The sequence below is a fragment of a genome, unplaced genomic scaffold, assembly GCF_019419815.1.
Source record: "Pyrus x bretschneideri cultivar Hongxiangsu unplaced genomic scaffold, Pyrus_bretschneideri_v1 Contig100, whole genome shotgun sequence".
NCBI lineage: Eukaryota > Viridiplantae > Streptophyta > Magnoliopsida > Rosales > Rosaceae > Pyrus > Pyrus x bretschneideri.
The window spans coordinates 366196-391708 of record NW_025999392.1 but is presented as its reverse complement, the minus strand read 5'-3'; the positions used below and the strand labels follow the sequence as shown (position 1 = coordinate 391708).

The window sequence follows — 25513 nt, the reverse complement described above, 5'->3', positions numbered from 1 at the left end:
TTGAAAAATGGCAAACCCATCGAACCTTAGCTTGGAATTGAGTCTCAGCAGTGATACGGGCGCGCCGCGTCAAGGTAACGTATGGCGCCCTTCTTTCTTATCTTTTAACGGTCCTCTTACAGGTGAAGACTCCGTGATGCAGGATGCCACAACAGCTACAATAGTAGCTAGGAACCTCCTCACTCCCAAAGATAGTCAGCTGCTTTCAGGACGGTCCGATGAGTTGGCCGTTCAAGAATCCCTCGCACTTAGTGTTCAGTGTGCGAGCTCTGTGTCCAACATGGGCCAACGCCTGCTTGCTCGGTCCCGTCAAGTGGAATCATTGATGGCAGAGGTGGAAAATCTTAAGCAGGAGATCAAACAGCTTAAGTACGAGAATAGAAGTTTGCATGTGCTTGCAAATAACTATTCGTCGGGCATGAAGAGGAAGCTTGATGAGCTGCAAGAATCTCAAGGTCGCGTTCAAAGTGACCGTCAAAGGCTTGCGTCTTTCTTCCAGAGGCACCTTTTTCCTGGGTCATCTAGCGTTCCACCCAGTATTGAGGCCTGGAATGCTCTAGCTCCGATGCCTCCCGCTCCGATGCCTTCCGCTCCGATGCCTTCTGCTCCGACGCCTTGTAGTGGGGCTTCACGTAAACATCCTTTGTGAAGGCTCCATCTTTCTCCATGTTTAGTATCTTTTCTTCTTTTTTTTTTTTTTTTTTTTTTTTTTTTTTTTTTTTTTTTTCTATTTGAATCAAACGGCATGGAATTGATCTTTGAATGGAAGGTGATACTTGAAATGATCCGGTAATGGTTTAAATTCAAGATTGGATGCCTGAATCATTAACAACATGTTAGTATAAAAGAAAATTGAAATTGGAGGAGGTGGCTTACTTATGTGATCCAATAAGAACTCAAGAATAAACACCCCTTCTTTGAACGTTTCAGGGACTTTGCACTTGGTTAGATTTGATGTGAGGATTGGTCCATGTCTTGTGTCATAAAATTCAACTTCTTCGGGGTTGTTTATCTCAAGAACGTCCTCTTTGATGAATTCATGATATTCCCTACTTTTCACCTTTGGAAGGGCTTCCAAGGTGTCTTTTTCACTTTCTTCTTCCTTGGAATTCATGAACCTGCAAGGAATAGGGATATTAGGTGGAATGGGGTTAGAACTAATTAAATTTGGAACAACCTTACTTGAATTAGATGGCGTGGGAGCAATAGGTGCCTCCGGCAAAGGTGTTTCCACTCTTGCCGTGGGTTGGGTGTATTCCTCTTCCTTGTGATTTGATTTTGATGGTTGAGGGTCCGTTCCAACCTCCTTGCTACTTCTCAAGGTAGTTTCAGATCCTTCCTTCGGATTTGCAATGGTTGAAATAAGGAGTTTGCCTTGGTCTTGAAATTGTCCTACGAACTCCGCGATCTGCCCAATTTGCTTCTCCAAGTAGTCCAACCTTTTCTCTTGATTTTGCCTTGCTTTGTTTAGATCTTCTTGCCCCTGAGACAAATTGGTGAGTAACTTACAAACCGTATCATTATACAAAGACTCACTTGAATTTGTTTGGGCAGGTTGTGGTGGCTGCATAGGTGTTGTATAGAACTCCTCATATGGTTGCCAATATCCTTCTTGTTGAATATGTTGAGGTTCCCACCACATAGAGTTTGAATGATCACTCCAATCCGAATTGTAAGTATTGGAAAACACGTCGTTCCTTGATTGATTATGATCAAATGTACCAACTCTTTGCGTTTGGTACTCTTCCATAAGCTGTGACAAAAGAGAAGCACTATCAAGTGCCATGTCTTGCTTCTAAAATCAACAAAATAAAACTAAAAATATATACACACAAACGAAAATAAAACAATCCAAGAGATTAGCAAAGTTGCTAATCCCCGGCAACGGTGCCAAAATTTGATGCGAGAATTATACGCACACAAATTAACCCTCTTTTTGACAATTGTAGTATAGATATGTAAGTAGGGATCGTTCTAGACCGGGGATTAGGAGGGCTTGCTAAAACCTCTAAATTGACTCAAAAACATAAAAACAAGGTTAAAAACGTTCACAAAGACTCAAAGGACTCAAAACAGGTTCAAAAGACTCAAAACTGCCTAAAAACACTGACTAGGCAGTTTCTGACCTTAAACACAAATTTGGACGAATTTAAGATTATAGGTTAATTCAAAACACTCTAAAACACAAATTAAGACACTTTAACACTAAACTAGACTCAAAGAATGCAAAACTAAACACTTAAAACACTAAAACAAGCCAAAAGACTCAAACAGCACCCAAAACACTCAAAACTGCCTTAAAAACACTTTCTGGGCAGTTTTGAGCACTTTGACTACTTTGGACGAAATTGGGTGATAAAATGAAACAAAACACTTATAAACACAAACTAAAACACTTTCTAACTAATTTGGACATTAAAGTAAGGGGGGGTTGAGTTTTGGACGAAATTAAACTAATTGCACAGATTCTAATTAAAAACAGAATGTAAATATGAATGTGATGGATTTGAATGGATGGGATGAAAAGCTAGCTAAGGGGTTCATCTCCACATATGTTATACTTGCATAATAAAACGATTTCCAATTGCATTTCAATAAATTATTAAACTCATCACCCCGGGTTAATTAGGTCCGCTTAAATTAACCTTCAAATCTTCCTAACGTTATTGAATTGGATGATTGCATACGACAACCCAAAACATTTCCCACAAGTCCCCTACATGATTGCATAATAGAGATACAAGCAAGAATCATTACGCTCTATGAAAATTATAAGTGTTGACGAGGCATTCGTTACTATGATTGCATGAAACTTATGCCAAGAATTCGTTTAACGCGATTGTTTAAAAGCAACCTCCACTACTTGTGAATATAAGTTCGTAACTATTAGGTGAAACTCACTTATATTCTAGCGTCATATTCATGCATGAAAATTAAGTGTGCACTCTCAATAAACATACATAAATAAGTTATCAATCAAATAGTTAAACAAATTGAATCCACAACTTATGAAACGCAATTAGAAGTAATCAAATCAAAATGCAAGCATAAACATATATTTCGAATCCCCCCCTAGCCAAAGGGGGGTTTAGTTCCTCATACGTACAAAACAAAGAGAATTGAAATTAAACATTGTAATCGAGGAAAACAAACACCTAAACATTCCAACAACTCAAACTTGAATTGTATGAACGTTTAGGCACTCTTCTCCTCCTCTTCGTTGTAGCACAAGGTCTAAGGATAGTTTGATGGTGTGGATGTGTGTTTGAATGAATGAATTTCTGAAATGGAAGAATGTATGAGAATGAATGGGAATGAATGAATTGTGGCTGCAATGGATGCTTATTTATAGGTGAAAATGAGGGAATATGACAGCTAGGAACTTGGTGGAAATCTGAAATGGTGATGGGAGATGCATGTGGCTGATTTATGCATGTGATTAAAGGGTAATGACATCTAGGTTATGATGATGAATGCATGTGCAAAGTTGGATGAATGATTATGGGTGCATGTGGCTGATTTATGGTGCAATGATGAAAGGCAAAGTGCATGTGGCTGATTTGTGAAGGGAATGCATGTGGAATGAATGTGTGAATGATGGCAGATTGTGTATGTGAATGATTAGGGTGAATGTGCATGTGCTTTGACAGCTAGGTTGAATAAATTAAAGGGAGTGCATGTGGCTTGGCTGGAATGATTGGAATGCAATCTGAAATGGGATGTGTTGGTGTGAATTTCTGGTACAAAGGGCCTCCTTTGGTCTTCAATTTCGTCCATCTACTTGGCTTCAAGTATATCCAATCCATTTAACGCCCCAAACTACTCCAAAATGCACCAAAATGCACCATTTTGCATACTTTGCCCTTAGAACCTGAAAACACACAAAAGAAGCATAAAGGACTAAAATAACTAAAGAAACATAACGTAAATGCACGAGAACAAGCCATTTAAGTCGCATGAATATGCTCCTATCATCCCACCCCACCCCACCCCACCTGCGTTTTTTGGAAGCTAGAGTTGCAGAAGACACACAGAGGTCCCCTCCCATCCAAATTTGGATGAGTCTCCCTCCACCTTCACTCGTATCTCTTCCATTTTCTCCCGCGCTCACCGACGCAAACCTCACTCATAATTTGTCGACTCGCCTTTTCGCTTGGCTCAACTCGTTCAAATCTTCCATTTCCGGCGGCTTGGTCTCGCCAGACAATGACAACCTCCAATACAAGCTCTTCCACGACTTCTCGTAGCAGCGTCACCGGTGTTCGTCACGCTACTTGTGGATTCCATGGGGTCAAGCAGCGTTGTCAAGTTACTGGGGGTTACGGGGGAGGTGGGTGTGGGGTGGGGGGTTGCGGGGGAGGTGGGGGTGGGGTGGGATCGGTGGGTTTTTGGAGGGGAGGGGAGGTGGTCAGGGGAATGGGTTTCTGAGTTTCAATTTTTTTTTTTAAGGGTAAATTATTATAATATTTTAATGCATAAAAATTATTTTTTTGCAACGTGGCATAAATGTGGAAGCCACGTCAGCTCTTAATGGATTAATGAATGGAAAATGTAACAAATGTATTATATTGAAATAAAATAGTACGTGAGGTATGAAAGTGAAATATTTTGAAGATGTTTTATGAGGTTACAATCGACCTCAAACCTAAGACCATCTCCAATGGTCGGGCTAAATGCTAAATATTTTAGCCCGGAAAATTTAGCTTTTAGCCCAGAAACAACTTTTCTACTCCAACCATTTCGGTCTAAAATTTTAGCCCGGGATTATTAAAGAATGAACTTAGGCTATTTTTTTTCTTAAATTAAATTTTTTTTAAAAAAATAAATACGTAGATTGTCGTAAATTAATTTTATAAACATTTGAATCTAAAAAAATTTAAATTCCGATAAATATTGAAAAATCACTAAATTTTACATCAAAGTGGGGAATAATAAGACATAAATTATTGGATAATTAATAAGACATAAATTATAATTCACAAACCACAATTAATAAACTTAATTAATAAAGCACATAATTAATAAACTTAATTAATAAAGCACATAATTCATACACTACATAAACTTAACAATCATATCCACCATCTTCACTTGGTGATGGACTTCGTTGAAACGTTGGGATATAGGGTTCAGAAGATTCATCATCTTGAAACATACTCCTTGAGGCAGACTTTCGCATAATTTCCTTTTGCTTACCACGTAAGAACTTCTTCCTCTCTGGAGTGTATTTGCTGAGGTCCTTCATCATGAATTCAATTTCAAACCTATTTTCCTCCCTATCCGAGATTTCCTTCATTTGCAAACGCATTCGGGCCGCTTCTTCTTGGCGAGCGCTATGAGTTTCGTTCAATTTTGCCATTCCGGTATCAAAGTGTCCACTCATCAGATCTTGGGACTTCCCTTTTCTCTTTGCTTCCTTTTGCTTATCTCTTCCTGGGGGCCTTGCAAAAGAAGGAGATGGGGTCATTTCATCGACACCTTCATCAACACCTTCATCTCCGGCATTTGTTTGTGCAGCTTCACGTTGAAATAATCTTCCCCATTGTTGGTCCGCATCGGTTCCCCACCTCGAACAATCCTTGAGGATGTTCCAAGCATGTTGCAACTTAAAAACTTGATTTTTTGGTGTTACTCTTGTCTTGTAAATTTCCATTGCTTTGTCACCCTATGCAAAAAATACATAAAAATAATTAGTTGCAACATAATATTATGTACATGACAAATAAAATATCAAGAACAAAACTCACAATTTCTATGGCGCTCCTCCCACTAGCCATGCCAACCACGGCTCTCTCCAAGCTTCCCTTTCATAAAGTGCATGCTTTGTTGATAGTCTTCCACCGATCATAAACACCACCACCATCCCGCCTGCTACCATTGCAGTTTTCTTGAAATTTTGCAATGATTTTATCCCACAAAACCTTCTTATTTTGATTAGTGCCAACTGCACCATCTTCGCTAACAGAAACCCATGCCAAGCACAGAGCAACATCTTCCTCACAAGTCCAATTACGACCTCTAATATGCTCTCTTGCCATGTTGAACAATTTGGAAATGGAAAGAAATGGTAGAAAGATAAATTGGAAGAATTGTAAGAGAAATTTGAGTTTTGTGTGGATGTTTGAACAAATACATAGGTATTTATAGAGTTTTTGAGTGAATTTTGAATTAAATAATTTTTTTTAATTATTTTAACCGTTAGATTTAAATTTGGGCCGTTAGATCTTTTTTTTTACCGTTAGATTTGATTATATTTGATCTCAGCCGTTGGATTCATTGTATTTTAAAATAACATATTTTAAAAAATCAAATTTGAATCTGGACCGTTGGATCAACCAACGGTCCTTGAAACGCAACCGTTGGATTGAAAAACTAGCCGTTGGAGTTCATCTGGGTGGCCGACAACCCGCTGACAGCGGGGCCCACCCTGTCGGAGACGGAATGCAAGCGCTCCGCGTGGGGCGCGTTCGCGAGTGAGCGGGCCGAGACTGGCCTTTGGGCCAGCGAGTCCAGTCGCGCGGGGGGGGAAATCTGGGGGGTATTTGGCCCAACTTTAATATTTGGCATTTAGCCCAATGTTTTAGCATGGGTTGGAGATGGTTTGGGGGGGAAATTTGGGGGGAAATTTGGCATTTAGCCCATTGTTGGAGATGGTCTAAGGTGCTAAAATATAATTTATCCTTTTTTTTAATAATAATTTAGGTTTTGGGTTGTAGGCTATTGGGGCAAAGACTAGGGTCCCATTCAGTGCGGTTTGTTTTTGTAATTGGGCCATTGAATGTGGATAAAATGAGATGATGAGATTGTTTCACACCCAAAGGCGCGCCAAAATCAAATTTAGGGCAGCAGCCCATCAAGTGTGCTTTAGTCCAATACACTCGCAATGAACTTGTCCCATCATGCCATGATGTTCATATTTGTCACACGTAACATGGTTTATTAGAAGTTTACAATCAGCCCATCAACTTACTACTAATCAATATTAAAAACGTACTTGTCCTAACTAGTTGAGTGGTTAAAGAAAATTATTCGGATTTTGTGTCTTTTTGAGAAAACACTAATATCGGAAGTTGGAGCTAGCGCAACTTTTTGAGAGCTCAAGTTAAGAAAGAAAATTTAAGCCCAGTAAATCAAGTCGTGATGTGTCAGAAGAATAACATGTTTTGATGCCAAGTTAAAATGTATTTTGAAAATTTCTGAATATTCATTATTTTCCAAATAAAGCACAACTCACAAGTCACAACAATGATTAGTAGTGGAATCCTTCGATATGCATTATATTTGATTTTATAATCTCATAATACTTTCATATTACCTTATTCATCAACATATATACGTTCATACTTTATAATTACCAAAAAAAAAAAAAAAACTTCCCATTAATAAATAAATAATAGAAGAAGGAAGTATAGGATGAAGGGTGTTCATTGTTGAGGCCACTAAGAACAAGATATAGAAGTTGATTTCATTTGTCTCCAAAGTCTTTAATTCTACGTGGCTTTTAAGTTGCTAGATCTTCTTCTTCTTTTTGAGGAAGACTTAGAACAAAGTGTTTTATACTCTACAGAAAATACTTGATGCTGCTGCATAATAGAAGTGAAAAGAATCATCTTTTGTTTTCCATTGTGGTCCAAAAACAAGATTAAAGTAGCATGATGCATGCATGGAAGTTTATTTTTATTTTATTTTCAATATAAGAGGTATTCCAACATATACATCGATTACAGACTAATGTCTCTCTTTCTATGGTGCTCCGGTACTTAAGGTGGTAGAATACTTTTGATCTCATAGTATGCCAAAGCAAAGTTGGTGACTCAAAAAAATACATCTACGAGAGCATAGAAATAGTGGATTAAAATGACTAGAAACCAAGGTTGTTAGACCATCAATCACAATGTAGTGTGCAAGATATGAGTCAAAGAGATGCGAGAAGACATTAAAGTCGGAGTAAATCTCTAGCAACAACTTTAAAGTATACATAGAAAGTTCATATCCTTTCAAGAGAAGAGAAGTTGTAACTTCTATCGAAAGATATAACCTTTTAGTTATATTCCATCAAAGACATTTTTTAGAATTAATTAATTAAACTATTTACTTTATTAAATAATTAACTTACTTCCACTACAACTATGTATATATCAGTAAACCAATGCTATGATGTACCTTCATAAATTATACACATTATAAAAATTATGTTATCATAATCATATTCGAACAAGTTCAAACTCGAATTGAGAGCTCCAACCCTTTATTCATAGGGCCATCTTGATATTTTGGGGCCTAGGCGACCTCTTAAATGTACATGGTATGGACCCATTTTTCAAAACTAAAAAATTAAACTAAAAAATTTTCAAAATAGAAAAACTAAACCAAAAACAATGCACAGAAAAAGGGCACATGGGGTTCGATACACAAACCTTGCATGTTTTCCACTACATTGCTTGTCAAGTTGTAATAATTGTTTTACAATTTACTATTTGTAACATATATCTATTAAGTCAAAAAAAATTTTGGAACCCTCGAAATCTGAAAACCTAATCGGCCGCCTCTTCCGGCTACCTCAGAACTGGCCTTTTTTATTCACTTTCTACTGAACCAACCCCTTTTGAGTTATGATGCGCATGCATGTTTTAGAACTATATATTCCAGTGCATCTGTGCCGTGCATGAGATTTATGATTGAGATGGAGGAGTGGGACCTACATAATGACAGGCGTAGGATCATAAGATCATGCGTGAACTCTTAAGGGCTCGTACCAGATCATGCGTAAATTGGTAAAAGCATATGCTCTGTCTCTAGAGAAGTTGCAAAATCTGATTTCGAAATATAGTCGGTTTTCCACACGAACATTCTTGCAATTGCATGTTGCTTTTGTCTCTTAATCGTTTTCAGACACGCCTCAAGGACTTCGTAACATGTCTCACTTAGCTAGGTCAAGCTTCATTTTATATATCGTGTGTATATAATAATATTAATAATCCAACAATATAACATACTAAAAACTGCTTGAAAATTAATTCAAATTAATCTTTTTTTTTTAATCGTTTTCATTGTGATCATTTAAATGCCTTATTCATTTTATTCAATTAATGTAATATGTTACAAAACCTTTCGTATTATCCATTAGTGTAATTTTATGTCTTATTGGTATCGCTTAGTTTTCATATATAATGGTTTGAGCTTGTGCTCGACTATGTATGTGCAGGTATCAGGCCCTTTAAGGAAGGAAATTCTCATTTTTTTTTCTTCCAAAAAATGGAGATTAAATGTGGAACCTACTTCACATCAAACTTTAACATACAAACGTCTATTTTGTAAGTTTTGATTAATAAAAAGCATCCTTGCAAAAATTCAATTCGGTTCGAGACCATTTGTCTATTTACTTATCACGATGAAATTTCGTTGTTTCTCATAGAACAAAGTGTTCATCAATTTCTTTTACCTCAAATAGATGTCTCAAGTATTTCTAATTTGGGTAATATTTTGCAAGAATGATCTATGAGGTGTAACTTGAAAATAGATGGTTCAGATTGTTGAAATTCGATGTGATGTGGACACCACAACTAATCCCATTTTTTAATTAAAAAAAATAAGAATCTCTTACCTTAAAGGCCTCTATGTATATTCAGTTACTGATACATATTTCAACAGTTGATCCTCTCGACTTTCGATCACATAATCCCCCAATCAAATGTTAGTGTGTATTGAGTTTTTGAAACTTGATTCGACTTGACTAGATATGGAGAGTGCATCCTTATTTATATTGTGTTGTCGAATCCTAGAAACCCTGCTTTACTATGGTACCTTTGTAAACATGAAATTCATAGTACATGCCACGTCAGCTTTGCATGTGAAAAATTAATATGTTGGTGAACATTTATTTTCGCTGAAATTTGCATATCTACAACCTTAAAATAGGGTAATATTCTGTTCAAACGGGTAATTTAATCATGAATGCAATTAAGAAAGATGAAAGAACCTTTCATCAAGTTTTATTTATTTATTTATTTTTCTTACCAAGAACTAACATATACACAAGGGTAGACCCATGTGAAATTTGGTAAAATTATAGTGCTTTAGATATCATATAGGAAATTTCTTACTTTGAATACAAAAGTGAACATCCTTTTGTGTCCCATGAAGCAAGATCTAATGAAAATCTTAGAGATTTGGTTTCTGGATGGCCTCTCTTAGTCAAAGCAAGTAAAATACACTTTATGAACAATATAATATATAAATTGGTTGGACCGTAGGTGCAATGATTTACTTCATGGGCGAGGTCTCCGTATCGCCCATGATATATATACTAACCCAGGCACCCCTTTGAAATGCATATACTTCAGTAAGTTATGCAAGGGCATCCCGTATTACTAAATAGGGCGCCTACTTTGCATAAATTAGGCATATAGGTGTTCCAACCCATTTTAGTAGAAGGACATGCTATTTGTTTATATATATATCTCTCTCTTAGGATGGCGAATTTGGATGAAAGAGAAAAAATGGCCAACAGACACACTTTGTATAAAAAAAAACATGGCCAACAAATAGCTATGAAAAAAGTGTGGCAGGGCTGACATTAGCATCATTGACACCAAAACGTGATGAAAAGTTTCGGATTATGGTAATTGTAACAGAAAAACGTGGCTTATACACTAGTGTGACCTTTTTTGTAGCAAAACAAAAGACTTATGAAATTAGTTTTTGATGGATATATAGCATGGAAATACATATGCCAGTTAAATGTTCATGCAACATTAGTGTTGGAAATTGACTAGTTATTAGCATTACTATTGAAAGTAGACCATTCAACCCAAAATCAATTCTCTATAGGCGAACATGCGTTTGTGACGTTCAGTTATACATTGTAGCGTAGGACTTCGAATGGCAGATGTGAAGTTTTATACTATGAATGGATAGAACACAAACATGGTACTAGAAGTTAGAGGTTTTGGTTTCTTCTTTGGTGATGAGTTGTTATATTGGATATCTAGCTACAAACATCAATTGTCTGTAGTTTATCATTCCTTCACATTTTCATCTATTAGGAAATTAATATGAGGTTAAATTATCAATGCATACGTACTAAAATAGTCAAAACCTAAGAAAACTAAGTTAATGGATCAACCCGAGGAAGCAGTCCAAGGGCCATATAATTCAGAGGTCACTACACTAGTTTAATCCTATAAGATATATAGAGATAAGGTTATTTGGATACGATATAATATGCATTACAAAGATTCAATCATACATCAAATGTGTTTACAAGACATCAAATACATCAACAATAAAACAATCCAAAAGGGAAAATATAGAGCGGAGCAAAGCTGCACAACTAAAACAAAAAACGTTTGCCCTAACATCTAGGAAACTCACATTACTGAATTTAAGCATAGCTCATAATCAAGTCATACAACCTAAAAAGTCCAAAACATTACCCATAACACAAATTGAACATGCACTGCCATAGGACTTGTACAATATATAGCCATAAAGTATATGTTGAATAACTAACGGATTTATGGGTCCCCAACAATTGATGAATTCATCAGTTAGAACTTGATCCCCAACAAGCTAAACTGCGCATAAAACAACAAATAATCCTTAAACCCTTGTTAGTTCAAGCCATTAATTCAGTGCCCTTCACTGTATGAATGTATAATAAGGGTAACCCATTGAGAGACCAAACTAGGGGTAGGTTAAAAAAACAAAAAATCGAAAAAAATCGAAAACCAAACCGAATCGAACCGAACTAAAATTGCCAAACCGAATTTGGCTAGCTCATAATCAAGTCATACAACCTAAAAAGTCCAAAACTTTAGCCATAACACAAATTGAACGTGCACTGCCATAGGACTCGTACTATATATAGCCATAAAGTATATGTTGAATAACTAACAGATTTATGGGTCTCCAACAATTGATGAATTCGTCAATTAGAACTCGATCTCCAACGAGCTAAACTGCACATAAAACAACAAATAATCCTTAAACCCTTGTTAGTTCAAGCGATTAATTCAGTGCCCTTCACTGTATGAAACGTATAATAAGGGTAACCCGTTGAGAGACCAAATTAGGGGTGGGTTAAAAAAACCGAAAACCGAAAAAAACCGAAAACCAAACTGAACCGAAAAAAGAATACATACATATATATATATATATATATGTATGTACGTACGTATGTATATATATATGTATGTACGTACGTATGTATATATATATGTATGTACGTACGTATGTATATATACATATATATATATATATATATATATATATATATATATATATATATATACTTTGCCGTGAGGGTTTGAACTCCTTCTCTTCAAGTTGAGATAATTGCATCAAGCTAACTTGACCGCAAGCTTTGTTTTGTTATGATTGTACTAGTAAAATATTTATAGGTTTCTAATAGTTAATGCTTTATAAAATTTCTGTAAGTTTACAAACCCTAGTCGTTGCTCACTCCCATTTCAGTTTTCATGTTTTCTCAAACTCTCTCTCCTCTCCGCTACTCTCTTCCTCTCTCTCTACTTCCTTAGTCTTCTCTCTCTCTCCTTCATCTCTTCCTCCAAGTCTTCTCCTATCCTCCTCACGGATTCCTTCATCCAAACCATAATTTTCCCTCGCCCCTTTCAAATCGAAAACAGAGAAGGAGGGTAGAGGGAGTTCGATCTCTTCCTTATTTTAACTATTAATTTAAAAAAAAATTGATTTTTTTTCATTTTGATTGATTTTAATTTGGTAAATTAGGTTGAGTTTACTGTTTTTGGTTTCTGAATTAGGTTTTCTACAGTTGGGTTTTTCTTGTTTTAGCTCAAATACTCCAACCTTGTTTACTACTGTTGGTTTTTGAATTCGGTTTGATTGATTTTTTTTTTTCGTTTTGGTTGATTTTAATTTGGTAAGTATTAAGCTTTTGTATAATATTGTGTAATGCAGAGATGAAAACTAAAAAGCACGAGTTAAGTTGACTTCTCAGTTCAAGTTCAAATATGTTGATTAAGGCATGTTGCAGGTTGATTTCTCACTAAGGAATAAGGATGCAAGGTAGGGAAGCATGTGATTCAAGCTCAGATATATATAAAATAAAAAAATCATGGAAAAAACCGAACTAGACCGAAACCGAACCGAAAAAAATTTGAACTGAACCGAAATTTCGGTTCAGTTTCGGTTTTGGAAAAAAACCAAACCGTTTGAAACCGAACCCAGCCCTAGACCAAACACTTGGAATCGGCAGACAAGGTTTGGGAAGGTGGGGCCTACACTGAAGTGTGAAAAAGTTTGAAGGATCTCTTCCACCAAATCTCACGGATCAAGTGATCTTGGGCCTTGAAACTTGATCCAACGGCTAAAATTATTATAACTTTTAAAAGGGGCCTATGTTTTTAGCCATTGAATCAAATTTTAAGGGCCCATATCACTTGATTCGTAGGCTTTGGTGGAACAGATCCGGAGAGGATCTCTTTCCAAGTTTGAAATCTTGGGAACCACCTTCCATACATCCCTGCCCTCTCTACAACCCAAGACACCCTTTTTTGCACAATCGACCACCCAAACCACCACGTGTTATGATCCTAGTTATTGGGTTTATAAGAACCAACTTTCACCATTTAGGAGAGCATGAATGAAGAATTGTTATTTTATTTCTTACTTGCATTTTCCTTTTCTTTTCCTTTTCGACGGAATAGGTCTTATCACCATGCTGAACATGGTGTTTCCCCTCGCCAAAAACAAGCACCCACTCGTAATCCAACACCCCGATTTGATCTAAAGGATGACAACAACCTCATCGAAGTCGTCATCATCAAAGTCTAAGCTGGCATCGTGGTGTGAAACTTCCCGACTTCAACCCAACCAAGTGGGTGGCAGGTAGCCTGCATTTTGAAGGCTTGGTGACGAGGATAAGAATCAAGTCAATGGTCAGATGGTGCTGGAAATTTGAAGAGTAGATGCGTAATATTGTTCGCGCAAGGAGAGAGGGAAGGGATGGTTACTACTTTAGGGAAGCCATGACATTGTTGCTGGTGATTCAACCCCCAAATTCAAGGTGCCACTTACAACCTCGATGTCGTTGCTAGACAATTAATTCCCATAATCAATCCCAAAAGAAAGATTTGATAGGTGAGTTGGGACCACCATTGAAATAGCGAAGTTTGTAGATTAGGAGAGTGATGAGGGTGTTTTTGGTGTTTAGAAATTTTCATTAAACATGCACTGTTGCAATATGGTTTGAAAATAAATAAATAAATAAACCTATGCTTTAAAGGAGCATTTTTTTTTTTGCTGCTTTAAAGCATAGGCTTTTTTTTTTTTTTTTTTAATCCATGTTGCAACAATGCATGTTTAATGAAAATTTCTAAACACCAAAAAATTTTAAAGCAGCATTTAGCTGCTTCAATTTTTCTGCTGTCAACCATCACAACTTCCAAAATAATCCCTTTTTTTTTAAGTTTACTAAACACCATCACAACCATCACAACAGTCCCAAACTAATACTGAAATGATGTCCCACCACTTTCAATCTTGTTTTAACGGGTCTCATATCTAATTTGACTTTTTTCTCTTTCTTCTCCACTCTCTCTAGTTCTCTCTTTCTTCGATATTCTTCTTCTTCTAGCTATTCTTACATGGTCTTGTTCGGCCTTGGATGCACCTCACACAACTCCCCATGTGTGTATGGTGAAGGTGATGATTAGCTTGAAAGATGCCCTTGCGAGTCATAACTCATATATTTCATGCATTTATACCATCCATTTCTAGTCTCTTTGTGATGTTTTTGAGTTAAACTAGTTGCATTTTACCTTATTTTGTGTTAGTGTGCAATTACATGTACTTTAGGATCAATTTGAAGGCAAAAGAAATGAAAACATGCCATTTTTGGGTTGACCCTTATTCAAACATGGAAAGAAGTTTAGTGGTACGTTTTGAAGCCCACATAAAGAATCCAAGATGAATTTGGCTTGTTAGAAGACTAGGAATAGAATGGGAAAGGAATTGGGATATCTAGCCTGATTTGGAGATGCCAATTAAGGCAAAAACGTGCAAAATAAAGACTAAGTTGCTGGGATCACTTTAGAATATCTTGCAGCCCCATTTAGCATATAAATACTAGGGTTTCAGATCATTTTTACACAAGCCCCCCTTGAGGGCGCCCAGATCTCTCTCTCTCTCTCTTCACTTTCTTTATCCTTTCTTCCAGAAACAAAACCCTATTTCCTTTCACCATCCACTACCACCGAAGAAACCACGCAGCCATGCTGTTCTTGGAGAAGTTCAACATCAGAATTACTTCAAGGGGTTTCTTCTATGAACTTCAATTTCACTCATGTTGTTCTTGATATTTATATAATTTGTAATCATGTTGTGGAATTAAGTACATAGCTAGGGATTTCGATGTAGCCTTGCAAAACTACTCTATGTTATTAAGTTAAAGTATTTAAACTACCAATATGTGTTCTTGTTTCATTCACTAGTTTTATAGTTTAATTTGTTTGTTAATCTTAATGTTTGATCACCATTAGGGCTGCTTATGAATTATTTGATCAAGATTATAGCACAGATCATGCTTAATCTTGGTAGACATGTAAATGAATGAAGAAACTGCTATGCTACATCCTGCCATGTGATTTCTTTGGTTCGTTGAAGTTTTCTTGTTCTTAATGGATTCTTAGTTAGTAATCTAAGTTGAACATCATAACTAGGTTGCAGATTAGGAGTACTTGATCACACCCACACATCAAATGGATGATCATAAATGAGTAAAACAAACCCTAGTAACAGATTGGAGAGTTGAATGCATTTTGACTTAATTTTCATGGAATTGGCTTGTAATGGTGAAATCAGTATCCCTAGTTCCATTCCCATTATTTATTAATCAATCTATCATTCATCTTTACATTGTGATGCATTTTAAGTTATTTTAGTTTCCAAAACAAAAATCTAAATTCAGTTTTCATTTTCATTGCTTAGTTAGGGTTCACATAAAGCTAGTAATTTGTAGAGTTCTAACCAGTCCATGTGGTTTGACACCCTTACTTGTGCCATTATACTATCCTTGTATTTGCACTTGAAAGGAACACAACAGCGAGGCCTTTAGCTAGTCTTCCAGCTATCTATCAAAACTAATGCTGAGCATGTCACTGTTGGCCAAAACTAATAGACTGGGAATCATTTGGGAATGACTGGATTGATTACTTGTTCCACAAGTAAAATGACTTCTTTTATCAAGGGATTGTTTATGGAGGGGTTAAGTCCATAAAAGGTCCTTTTTATTGCCTTGAGATCAAAGACTTGTGTTGATGTTACATGCCAAGTTTTAGTTGGGTTGAGATTACTAGGTTTAATCCATTATTGCATGGGAACGACCAAAAGTAGAGTGACAATGAAGTTTTCAAGCAATAAATGAGCATAACAGTTCATATTAGAAAGTAATAAATGAACTTGAGAATAAATAAGAAGTAATAAAGATAATATTTAATGCATTAGAAAGTAAAAAAGTGAGTTCAGACACGTTATAAATCCCGTTGTGCACGGGTTCCTGCTTCTCGGGCACTTCTTTTACAAACCTACAAAGTAAGAGCTAGATTTCAAAAAGGAAAAGGGATTGCAGTAATAGCTACCAACTAAATTAATATTGCGAGAAGGCTGCATCAAAGCTATAACTAAAAGGGAATGACTAAGGGTGCAAAGAGAATGTAAAGAAAATAATAGAGCTTTTAAGTATTTTTCTGAGAGTTGAGTTGAGTGTCATTTTCTTTGTGTTTTCTTGTAGCTTTTATAGAAGCTTTATCCTTCTGGTTTAAAATCCCATTGACTTAATATGATAGGCAAGTGGTGATTTCACACTTAACTTTCTCCAAATTACAGGGTTTTGCCCCTAAAAAAGTGTTATTGCCATATGCGAAACCTTTCATTCATAAACCCTATGCCTGCCAAGTTGCATAGGTTTGATGCCCAATCTTGCCACATTAGCCAATATCTTGAATTCTGGGCCGAGCTTTCGTCCTTAACCTTTTTTGCTATGGCCTAAAGCTTTCCTAGGGCCTTAAATGCGATTGGGCCATGCCCAATTTGGGTCTAAATAGGTATCTTCACTGATCCTTCATTCTTATGCTTTCGCATGATGATCAAAGAGAATATTCCAAATTCTTTGTATCTGAATTCTTTAGAATTTCTACTTTCTTCTTTGACAATGGTTACAACTAAGTCAATTACAGATTCTCTAGCCTCCTATCACATCTTTAATTCCATCAATTTCAAGCTCTGTCACGTTATAAAGTGAGTTCAGGACACTGTTATAAATCCCATTGGGCTCGAGTCCTTGCCTCTCGGGCACTTCTTCTACAAACTTACAAAGTAAGAGCCAAGCTTTCGAAAAGGAAAAAGGATTGCAGTAATGGCTACCAACTAAATCGATATTGCTGAGAAGGCTGTATTAGAGCTATAATTAAAAGGGAATGACTAGGGGTGCAAAGAAAATGTAAAGAAAGCAATAGAGCTTTTTAAGTGTTTTTCTAAGTGTTGAGTTGAGTGTCATTTTCTTTGTGTTCTCATGTAGCTTTTATAGAAGCTTCATCCTTCTGGGTCAAACCCCCTTGGCTTAATATGATAGGCAAGTGGTGATTTCACACTTAACTCTCTCCAAATTACTGGGGTTTTACCGCTAAAAATGTGTTTTTGCCATATGCGAAACATTTTGTTAATGACCTATATGCCTACCCAATTGCATAGGTTTACTGCCTAATCTTGCCACAGTCATCCAATATCTTGAATTCTGGGTCAAGCTTTCGTCCTCAGCCTTCTTTGCTTCAATGGCCTAAAGCTTTCCTAGGGCTTTAAATGCAATTGGGCCATGCCCAATTTGGGTCTAAACAGGTATCTTCACCGATCCTTCATTCTTATGCTCTCGCTTGACGATCAAAGAGAATATTCCAAATTCTTTGTATCTGAATTCTTTAGAATTTCTACTTTCTTCTATGACAATGGTTACAACTAAGTCAATTACAGATTCTCTAGTCTCTTATCACATCTATAATTTCATCAATTTCGAGCTCTATTACGTTATAAAGTGAGTTCAAACACGTTATAAATCTTGTAGGGCTCAGGGTCCCTGCCTCTCGGGCACTTCTTTAACAAACTTATAAAGAAAGAGCCAATCTTCGAAAGGAAAAGGGATTGCAGTAATGGCTACCAACTAAATCGATATTGCGAGAATGATGCATCAAAGCTATAACTAAAAGGGAATGACTAGGGGTGCAAAGAGAATGTAAAGAAAATAATAGAGCTTTTAGTATTTTTCTGAGAGTTAAGTTGAGTGTCATTTTCTTTGTGTTCTCTTGTAGCTTTTATAGAAGCTTTATCCTTCTTGGTTAAATCCCCTTGGATTACTATGACAGGCAAGTGGTGATTTCACACTTAACTCTCTCCAAATTACGGGGTTTTACCCCTAAAAATGTGCTTTTCCATATGCGAAACCTTTGGTTAATGACCCTATGCATACCCAGTTGCATAGGTTTACCGTCCAATCTTGCCACGTTAGCCAATATCTTGAATTCTGGGCTGAGCTTCCGTCTTCAGCCTTTTTTCCTTCAATGGCCTAAAGCTTTCCTAGGGCTTTAAATGCGATTAGGCCATGCCCAATTTGGGTCTAAATAGGAATCTTCACCAATCCTTCATTTTTATGCTTTCTCATGCTGATCAAAGAGAATATTCCAAATTCTTCATATCCGAATTCTCTAGAATTTCTACTTTCTTCTTTGACAATGGTTACAGCTAAGTTAATTACAGATTCTCTAGTCTCCTATCACATCTCTAATTCCATTAATTTCGAGCTCTATCACGGTCAAGCTTGATGAATCAAACTATTTGACATGGCACTTTCAGATAGATGCACATGGTTCTTGAAGGAAATGGGGTTGTTGGATTTGTTAATGGTTTCAGTCCTTGCCTCGCCAAGGTTTCATTAGGTCACTTGATTCTTCAAAACTCATTTTTCCTTTCTCTGTCTGGCATATATTAGCATCACCACATCCCACAACCACCTTAGATCCCATTTGCCACAACTTACACATCCATTCTAAACCCCAACCATGAACCACCATACCTTATTTTTACCACAATGATGCACAATGTCCACTGCGTCAATTCTGAAGAACGCAGATTGAAAAATTCAGAAACTTGAACTTCTTGGATCTCAGATAGAATCTTTTTCTTTATGAAATTTACTTTGAGCGTCTTGTCCAACTTATGGGTAGGTGTCGCGCATTGTGGTTCATGGTTAGGTCTGTGGTGGTTTTTTCCACTGCAACAAGACACAGAGAAAGACAAAATAGAAACAAGGTGAGAGGGACAAAAAACAAAAGTCAAGACTAAGGTGGGCCATGTTTTCACTTGCAAATGCGATGAGGTTGTGGCCTCTATGTGGCATCTCTAATCTATTGCCACATGTCCACTCTTTTAACACAACTTAACATTGTCAACTTATCTCCTAACTTTTCTTTAAAAAAAAAAAAAAGAAGAAGACATTTCTTCTTGTTGTGTAGCACATGTTAGCAGTCCCACATCGGTGGGGGTAAATAAAAGCAATAACTTTAAATAGGATTACCTCACTCTAACTAATACCGAGGACTTTGTGGTTAAAACTTCACACCTGACGGATTGGGCAAGTGGTAGAGTTGGGGACAGTATCAGTGTAGTTAGAGTGGGACCCCCGGGCCCGTCAATCTAAAAAAAAATCAACATGGTATCAAAACCCACAGTTACGGGCCCGTGCAAGCCAAAGGTTTGTCACCAAGAAGTGTGGGCTTGGAAACAAGTTTGGACTCTTAACATAGAGCCGGCATCTAAGTTCTAAAAGTTACTTCTAGAAAAGATTGAAAACAAGTATGGACTTTATTAGAGCCGACCTTTGAGTTTCAATTGCTGATGTGTGGATCTCCATGTGTAAACCATTAAATGAGGTTACACATGAGGAGGCGTGTTAGCAGTCCCACATCGGTGGGGGCAAAGAAAAGTAATGACTTTAAATAGGATTACCCCACTCTAACTAATACCAAGGTTTTTGCAGTAAAACTCCACACTTGACCGGATTGGGCATGTGGTAAATTTAGGAACATATCGATTTGGTTAGAGGGGGCTCGTCGATCTAAAAAAAATTTGAACAAATGCTTGGTTGGCGGTGCGAGCCCGGTTCTAGAGGGATTGGGTGGTTGGTGGTTGCCCTGCTGTGATTGGTTAGATGGGGATCATGGGTATTGAATAAGTGTTTGATGTTTTCACATTTAGTTTTTTTCTTTTTTAATTTTGTTGTATCACACTTTTTTAACTTTATTTTGACAACGTTATGTTGGTGTCAAGTGAAAGGACAGGTACCAATAAATTAAAAAAGTCACAAAAAGGTCGCAACTATTTTTAAGTGCGGAAGATTTAAACTCTTTCTTCTTTCACATTCTTATTTTGTTTAGCCATTGTATGAAACTGAATCAATTTTCCCGTCATATTATGTAGCATTATTTTCTGAAATCCTGAGCAATAAAGAGAAGTAAACTTTCTGCTTTGGACACCCTCGATGAGAACAGAAGAAGATTCGAAATTTGGAAGATAATAAAACACAAGGGAAAGTCGGACCTCACAAAAGATTATCTTTTCAGGCCCACATAAGATCTCCTAAATTTTTTATGTGGACCCGACCCCAACCATAAAAGTATTTTCAATTTCATGTCCTGGCCCCACCCCTCAGCCCTCTCTGATTTATTTCGCAAGCTTTCATTATTCCATATTCCATCCCAATTTTCACGCCCACAGAGCATAGTTCATACATAATAGGAGGAGTTTAGCTAATTAAGCTTTCATAATTAGAAGGAACTAGTCACTTACTACTACGATCTTGTGTTATTCTTTGTCATTTGTAAGTGAGAGGTTTTAGGTTCGATTCTAGCCAAAGATAAATTTGAACGGCATTATTGCTAGCCTATTGTGAGGCTAAGCTCACCCCCTCCCCTCTTAGTGTAGATTTCATTTGTTCAGGAAAAAAAAATAAAAATTTAATAGGGTAGATAATCGTGTTTAGGGTTAGGGTTTGGTTGAATATTTCCATCCTCCATCTATTTTAGTATTTTGTCGTCCCTTAATCCTTAGATACGTATTTCAATAATGTACAATTTTATACTAATATTTAAGGTCTGATGTTATGCAATCTCTTTTGACCTTAAACTTGAGTTTCAAGTATGGTGACACATCAAACTAATCCGATTTAAGGATTCAGATCTTCTCCATGATCCTACCAAATAATTTGGCAGGCTATAGCTTTCTGTTTATTATTAGATCGACAGTGTACCAACATGTCTATTTAACAATATATACATTTTCTAAATAATAAGATAGTTACATTAAATTTACATAAATCACGGAAAAAAGATTCGAACATAAATGCAAAGAATTGACTATACTTATTTATATACACCAGATTCTAAAGCCCACGCACTTGATCATATACATTCCGTGAATCACGTCCTATTTTTCCTAAACAAAATAGCTAGGCAGGCATACAGGGAGGATGATATGTAACTTACTAACTGTTATATGAAAACAAAACACTTTCCAATTTTTTTTCTTGAGTAACCTCGACGTCATAAGAAAGAATTTATTCATGAAAAAGAAACATGAAGAGAATTTGGCCTTAATTACATCTACTATCCAAAACAGCGTTATGAATAATATTATACGACTACTCAAACAGTTCCAAACACTTTCCATAAATTTTTAATTAGGAAGAAGAAAGAAAAGGAGAGACCCAAATATAGAAACTTAGCAAGCAAAGCTAAGCTAACCACATTTGTCTTAAGTCCCTAATATAATCCAATCCAATTTGCACCCAAAATCAACTCCATTTCATCATTATCTTGACCAAATGGGAAAAAGGACCTCCGGATTTCCCTTGGCAATCAAACAAAATCTTAACAAAGAAAATAAAGAAGATCTCAGAGAGAGAAAGAGAGAGAGATATGAGTGGTTGTACCAACGCGGTGGAGAGAATCTAGTGAGAGATCACAACAAAGAGTAGTACATATGCATGACACATGACAATATCAACGACATCTCTCTCTCTCTCTCTCTCTCTCTCTCTCTTTCAAAAACAGGTTTGGTTGCTTCTCTCCTCATCTGATATATAAACCCACCTACTTACTTAGTACACCTTGCACCCATGGAATAATCACACACCACCTCGCATTCCTTCATTCATTCATTTCCCCTAAGGCACGCCTCTCTCTCTCTCTCTCTCTCTCTCTCTCTCTCTAAGAAATATAAAGGTCCACATTGGTAGAAAGAATATACAGAAGCAGCAGCAGAAATAGCTAACAGAGATTATACTGTGTTCACCAGGCACCATTAAACTTCAATAGTGTAAATTTTGATGTCGTCAGTTTGTCTGAAAATGGAGGTGGTGGTGAAGTCAGATGTTGCAGACCCCAAACAACAACAACAGCAGCTGCTGCAGAACCAACATTTCCATGTATTGGCTGTAGATGACAGCCTTTTGGACAGGAAACTCCTGGAGAGGCTCCTTAGAGGTTCTTCATATGAAGGTACACCACCCCTATATTTGAAGATAGATTCATTAATTAATTAATACAGACTTGACTCTCGAGCGTAGCTATGTTGATTAGAACAATATATTCTTTTTCCACGCCCAAATTCGAATGCCCTTCCCATAATATAGATAAATTAGTAGAATATTTGATTCGTATAAAAAAAATATTTAATTAATTGATTAATGACCTTCCTCTCAACACTCACATTTTTTTGGCTTCTTAGTTTTATATTTCTTTTAGTTTTAAATATAACAATAAACATACACACACACGCACGCACGCACACACATATACATATAGATAGAACATTGCATGTTAATAATATGGTGTTTTTTCTCTTCAAAATTGTCATGATTTTTTTTTTATTGCCGAACTTTTCTTGGATGAACTTGCATCAAACCTTTCCCTTGTTTGAACTTGCTTTCTGATAGTCTTAAAATATTTTAATTAACAGTGACTTGTGTGGATTCTGGGGATGAAGCACTAAAATATCTGGGTTTGCTTGAAGACCTAAACCGAAGTACTGCAACTTCCTCTTCATCCAGCTCCCCTCAGTCATCAGATGTACCAGAGGTGAGATTTCATGATTATCCTTCGACACATAACAAAAATATATATTACTAGTACATTTTCCGGAATTTAGGTAAGTTGCAACTTATACGAGTGGAATATCACGTACAGGAACATATAAATCTCTACTCCCAGGAATGTCTGAGAAAATCCTTGGGAAAAATATCTGATACTTCCCTCGGTAAAAACTTAAACCTTCCGGCTAGAAACGTACTTGAAATTGATTTCATTTTTATCTGATAATCCATCTATAGTACTGAATTTTGTGCGTTCGAGCTTTTGAAATTGATCCTCAAAGTGGTAAGGATAGTAGAGTAACGAGTTAAAATTAGGTTAGGTCAAAGAGTTCGATTATGTCCGACGGTAAACAACACATATTAAAGAAGAATTTACTAGTCCTAAAATTAAATAGAATTAATTTAGGTTTTAGTATTAATTAAAGCTTAGCATGCATGTTCTTAAGTTTTATGCTAATTAGGTTTTTCTGTGGAGAAGATGATTACTAATTCATTTCTGAATTGAATCGAATGCAGGGATCAAAAGCCATCAACTTGATCATGACGGACTTCTGTATGCCCGGAATGAGCGGCTATGATTTGCTGAAACGCGTCAAGGTCAACCACCACAACTGACTGACTAATTACCCTACTACTTCTCCTACTGTTTTGAAACCACTTGCAACATACTCACAATCCTCTTAGTCTATTTGTGTGGTGTACCTCACTACTCATTGAATTTTAACGATTTCATTTGTTTATTTTGTTTTCACAATTAAAATTGTTACTTTATAGATCATTAATCAATCTTAATTCTTATATAATCCGTGATCGTAGTACAATTTAAACCATGTACAAAAAAGTAGATAATTTTTTAGATAAGTGATACAATATGATCTATTCTAGCCGTCAAACAGAATTAGCACTATAAATTATCTGGCGGGTTGTGAGCATGCCAATATCCTAGTCCTAACATTTCTTGAAATTTGTATAGTATTTACTTATTAATTAATTGATATCTGTATACATACAGGGATCTTCTTGGAAGGACGTACCAGTCGTGGTCATGTCATCAGAAAATGTTCCTTCAAGAATCAGCATGTGAGCTAATTGCTTTAATTATTTTCTTTTTCTAGTTCGAAATTATTTTCCATTCCTCCTTTATATATAAAAGGTATTTGTCGGTTTGTTTCTTAAATTTGTATAGAGGTGTTGATTTCCTCCTTGCACTTTAATTTTAGCTATTTGCTCCTGAACTTTTGTAATTTACCAATTTCCTCCTGAACTTTTAACTTTAGCCGATTACCCCTTTAAATTTTATAAATAACCAATTTCCTGCCCTCCTTAGATTTTAAAATTTTCGTCTAATTTTCATCTATCCAATTTTATTCTTTTTACCCCCATACAACTATCATGTATTGTCTGCATAATCAAAATGGATACAAAATTGAATAAATGTTTTAAAATCTAGCGTTATGGGGGGAAAATTGGTTATTTATAAAAATTCAGAAGGTAATCTGCTAAAGTTAAAGTTTAAAGGGAAATTGACTAATTATAAAAGTTCAAGAAAGTAATCGGCTAAAATTAAAATTCAGAAAGAAATCGACAATAACTCTATACAAGTTTAGAGAGCAAATAGACAAATATACCTATATAATTGTTTTCTTCGAAATTAAGAGAGAGAGAGAGAGAGAGAGAACTCAGAAAATTGCTTGTCGCACGCAACTTGAACAATGTGAGTTGAATATTAATCGCAGGTGCTTGGAAGAAGGGGCAGAGGAGTTTCTGTTGAAGCCACTCCAGTTGTCAGATCTGAAGAAGCTTCGGCCTTACCTGCTCAAATCCCTCCAACATTATTATTCTAACCACAATGAGGCTGGTGGTGAAAATGACCAAAATGACCAAAATGCCCAAACCAAAAGCACTACTGAGATGACTCATGTGAAGGGTACTACCATCAACAGCAATAGTATTAGCAAGAGGAAGGCCCAAACAATATCAGAGAGATCAAGGCCCAAGATGAAGGGATTAGGCGCTCTAGGCCCAAACAATGTCAGAGACATCAAGGCCCAAGGTGTAGGGACTAGGTGTTCCAGGCCCAAACAGTATCAGAGAGATCAAGGCCCAAGATGAAGGGATTACGTGTTCTAGTATAATCAAGATTAATTAGTTTAAATTCAATTTATTACTAGTGGTGGTTGTTGTGGTGAGTATTCTGTACATACAGTAATCACATTTTCATTCTTGTACTGCACACTCTATTTTCCAACCAAAATGTGGTTTCATTTCCGCAGGTGGATTCGATGATCTCGAGTTTCGACCCCCTAAACTCTCGCACATAATGGTCGGGCCCACCTC

At 36.4% G+C, this 25513-nt stretch overlaps 1 protein-coding gene across 1 annotated transcript; it reads left to right on the top strand.

Moving 5' to 3' along the window:
• The first annotated feature begins 22120 nt into the window (after nucleotides 1-22120).
• On the top strand, nucleotides 22121-25444 carry LOC103942622 (two-component response regulator ORR9). Its single transcript, XM_048569590.1, has 6 exons — nucleotides 22121-22254; nucleotides 22381-22583; nucleotides 23044-23162; nucleotides 23693-23773; nucleotides 24189-24256; nucleotides 24913-25444. Exons 2-6 carry the CDS (start codon nucleotides 22412-22414, stop codon nucleotides 25286-25288), a joined length of 816 nt encoding a protein of 271 aa, XP_048425547.1. The 5' UTR covers nucleotides 22121-22254; nucleotides 22381-22411; the 3' UTR covers nucleotides 25289-25444.
• Nucleotides 25445-25513: the final 69 nt, after the last annotated feature.

Excerpts from the sequence above, each read along its gene's own strand:
- LOC103942622 (XM_048569590.1), top strand. The coding sequence starts at position 22,412 with ATGTCGTCAGTTTGTCTGAAAATGGAGGTGGTGGTGAAGTCAGATGTT. Across the intron at positions 23,163-23,692 it reads AGTCATCAGATGTACCAGAG|GGATCAAAAGCCATCAACTT; the intron begins GTGAGATTTCAT and ends AATCGAATGCAG. Across the intron at positions 24,257-24,912 it reads GTTCCTTCAAGAATCAGCAT|GTGCTTGGAAGAAGGGGCAG; the intron begins GTGAGCTAATTG and ends TATTAATCGCAG.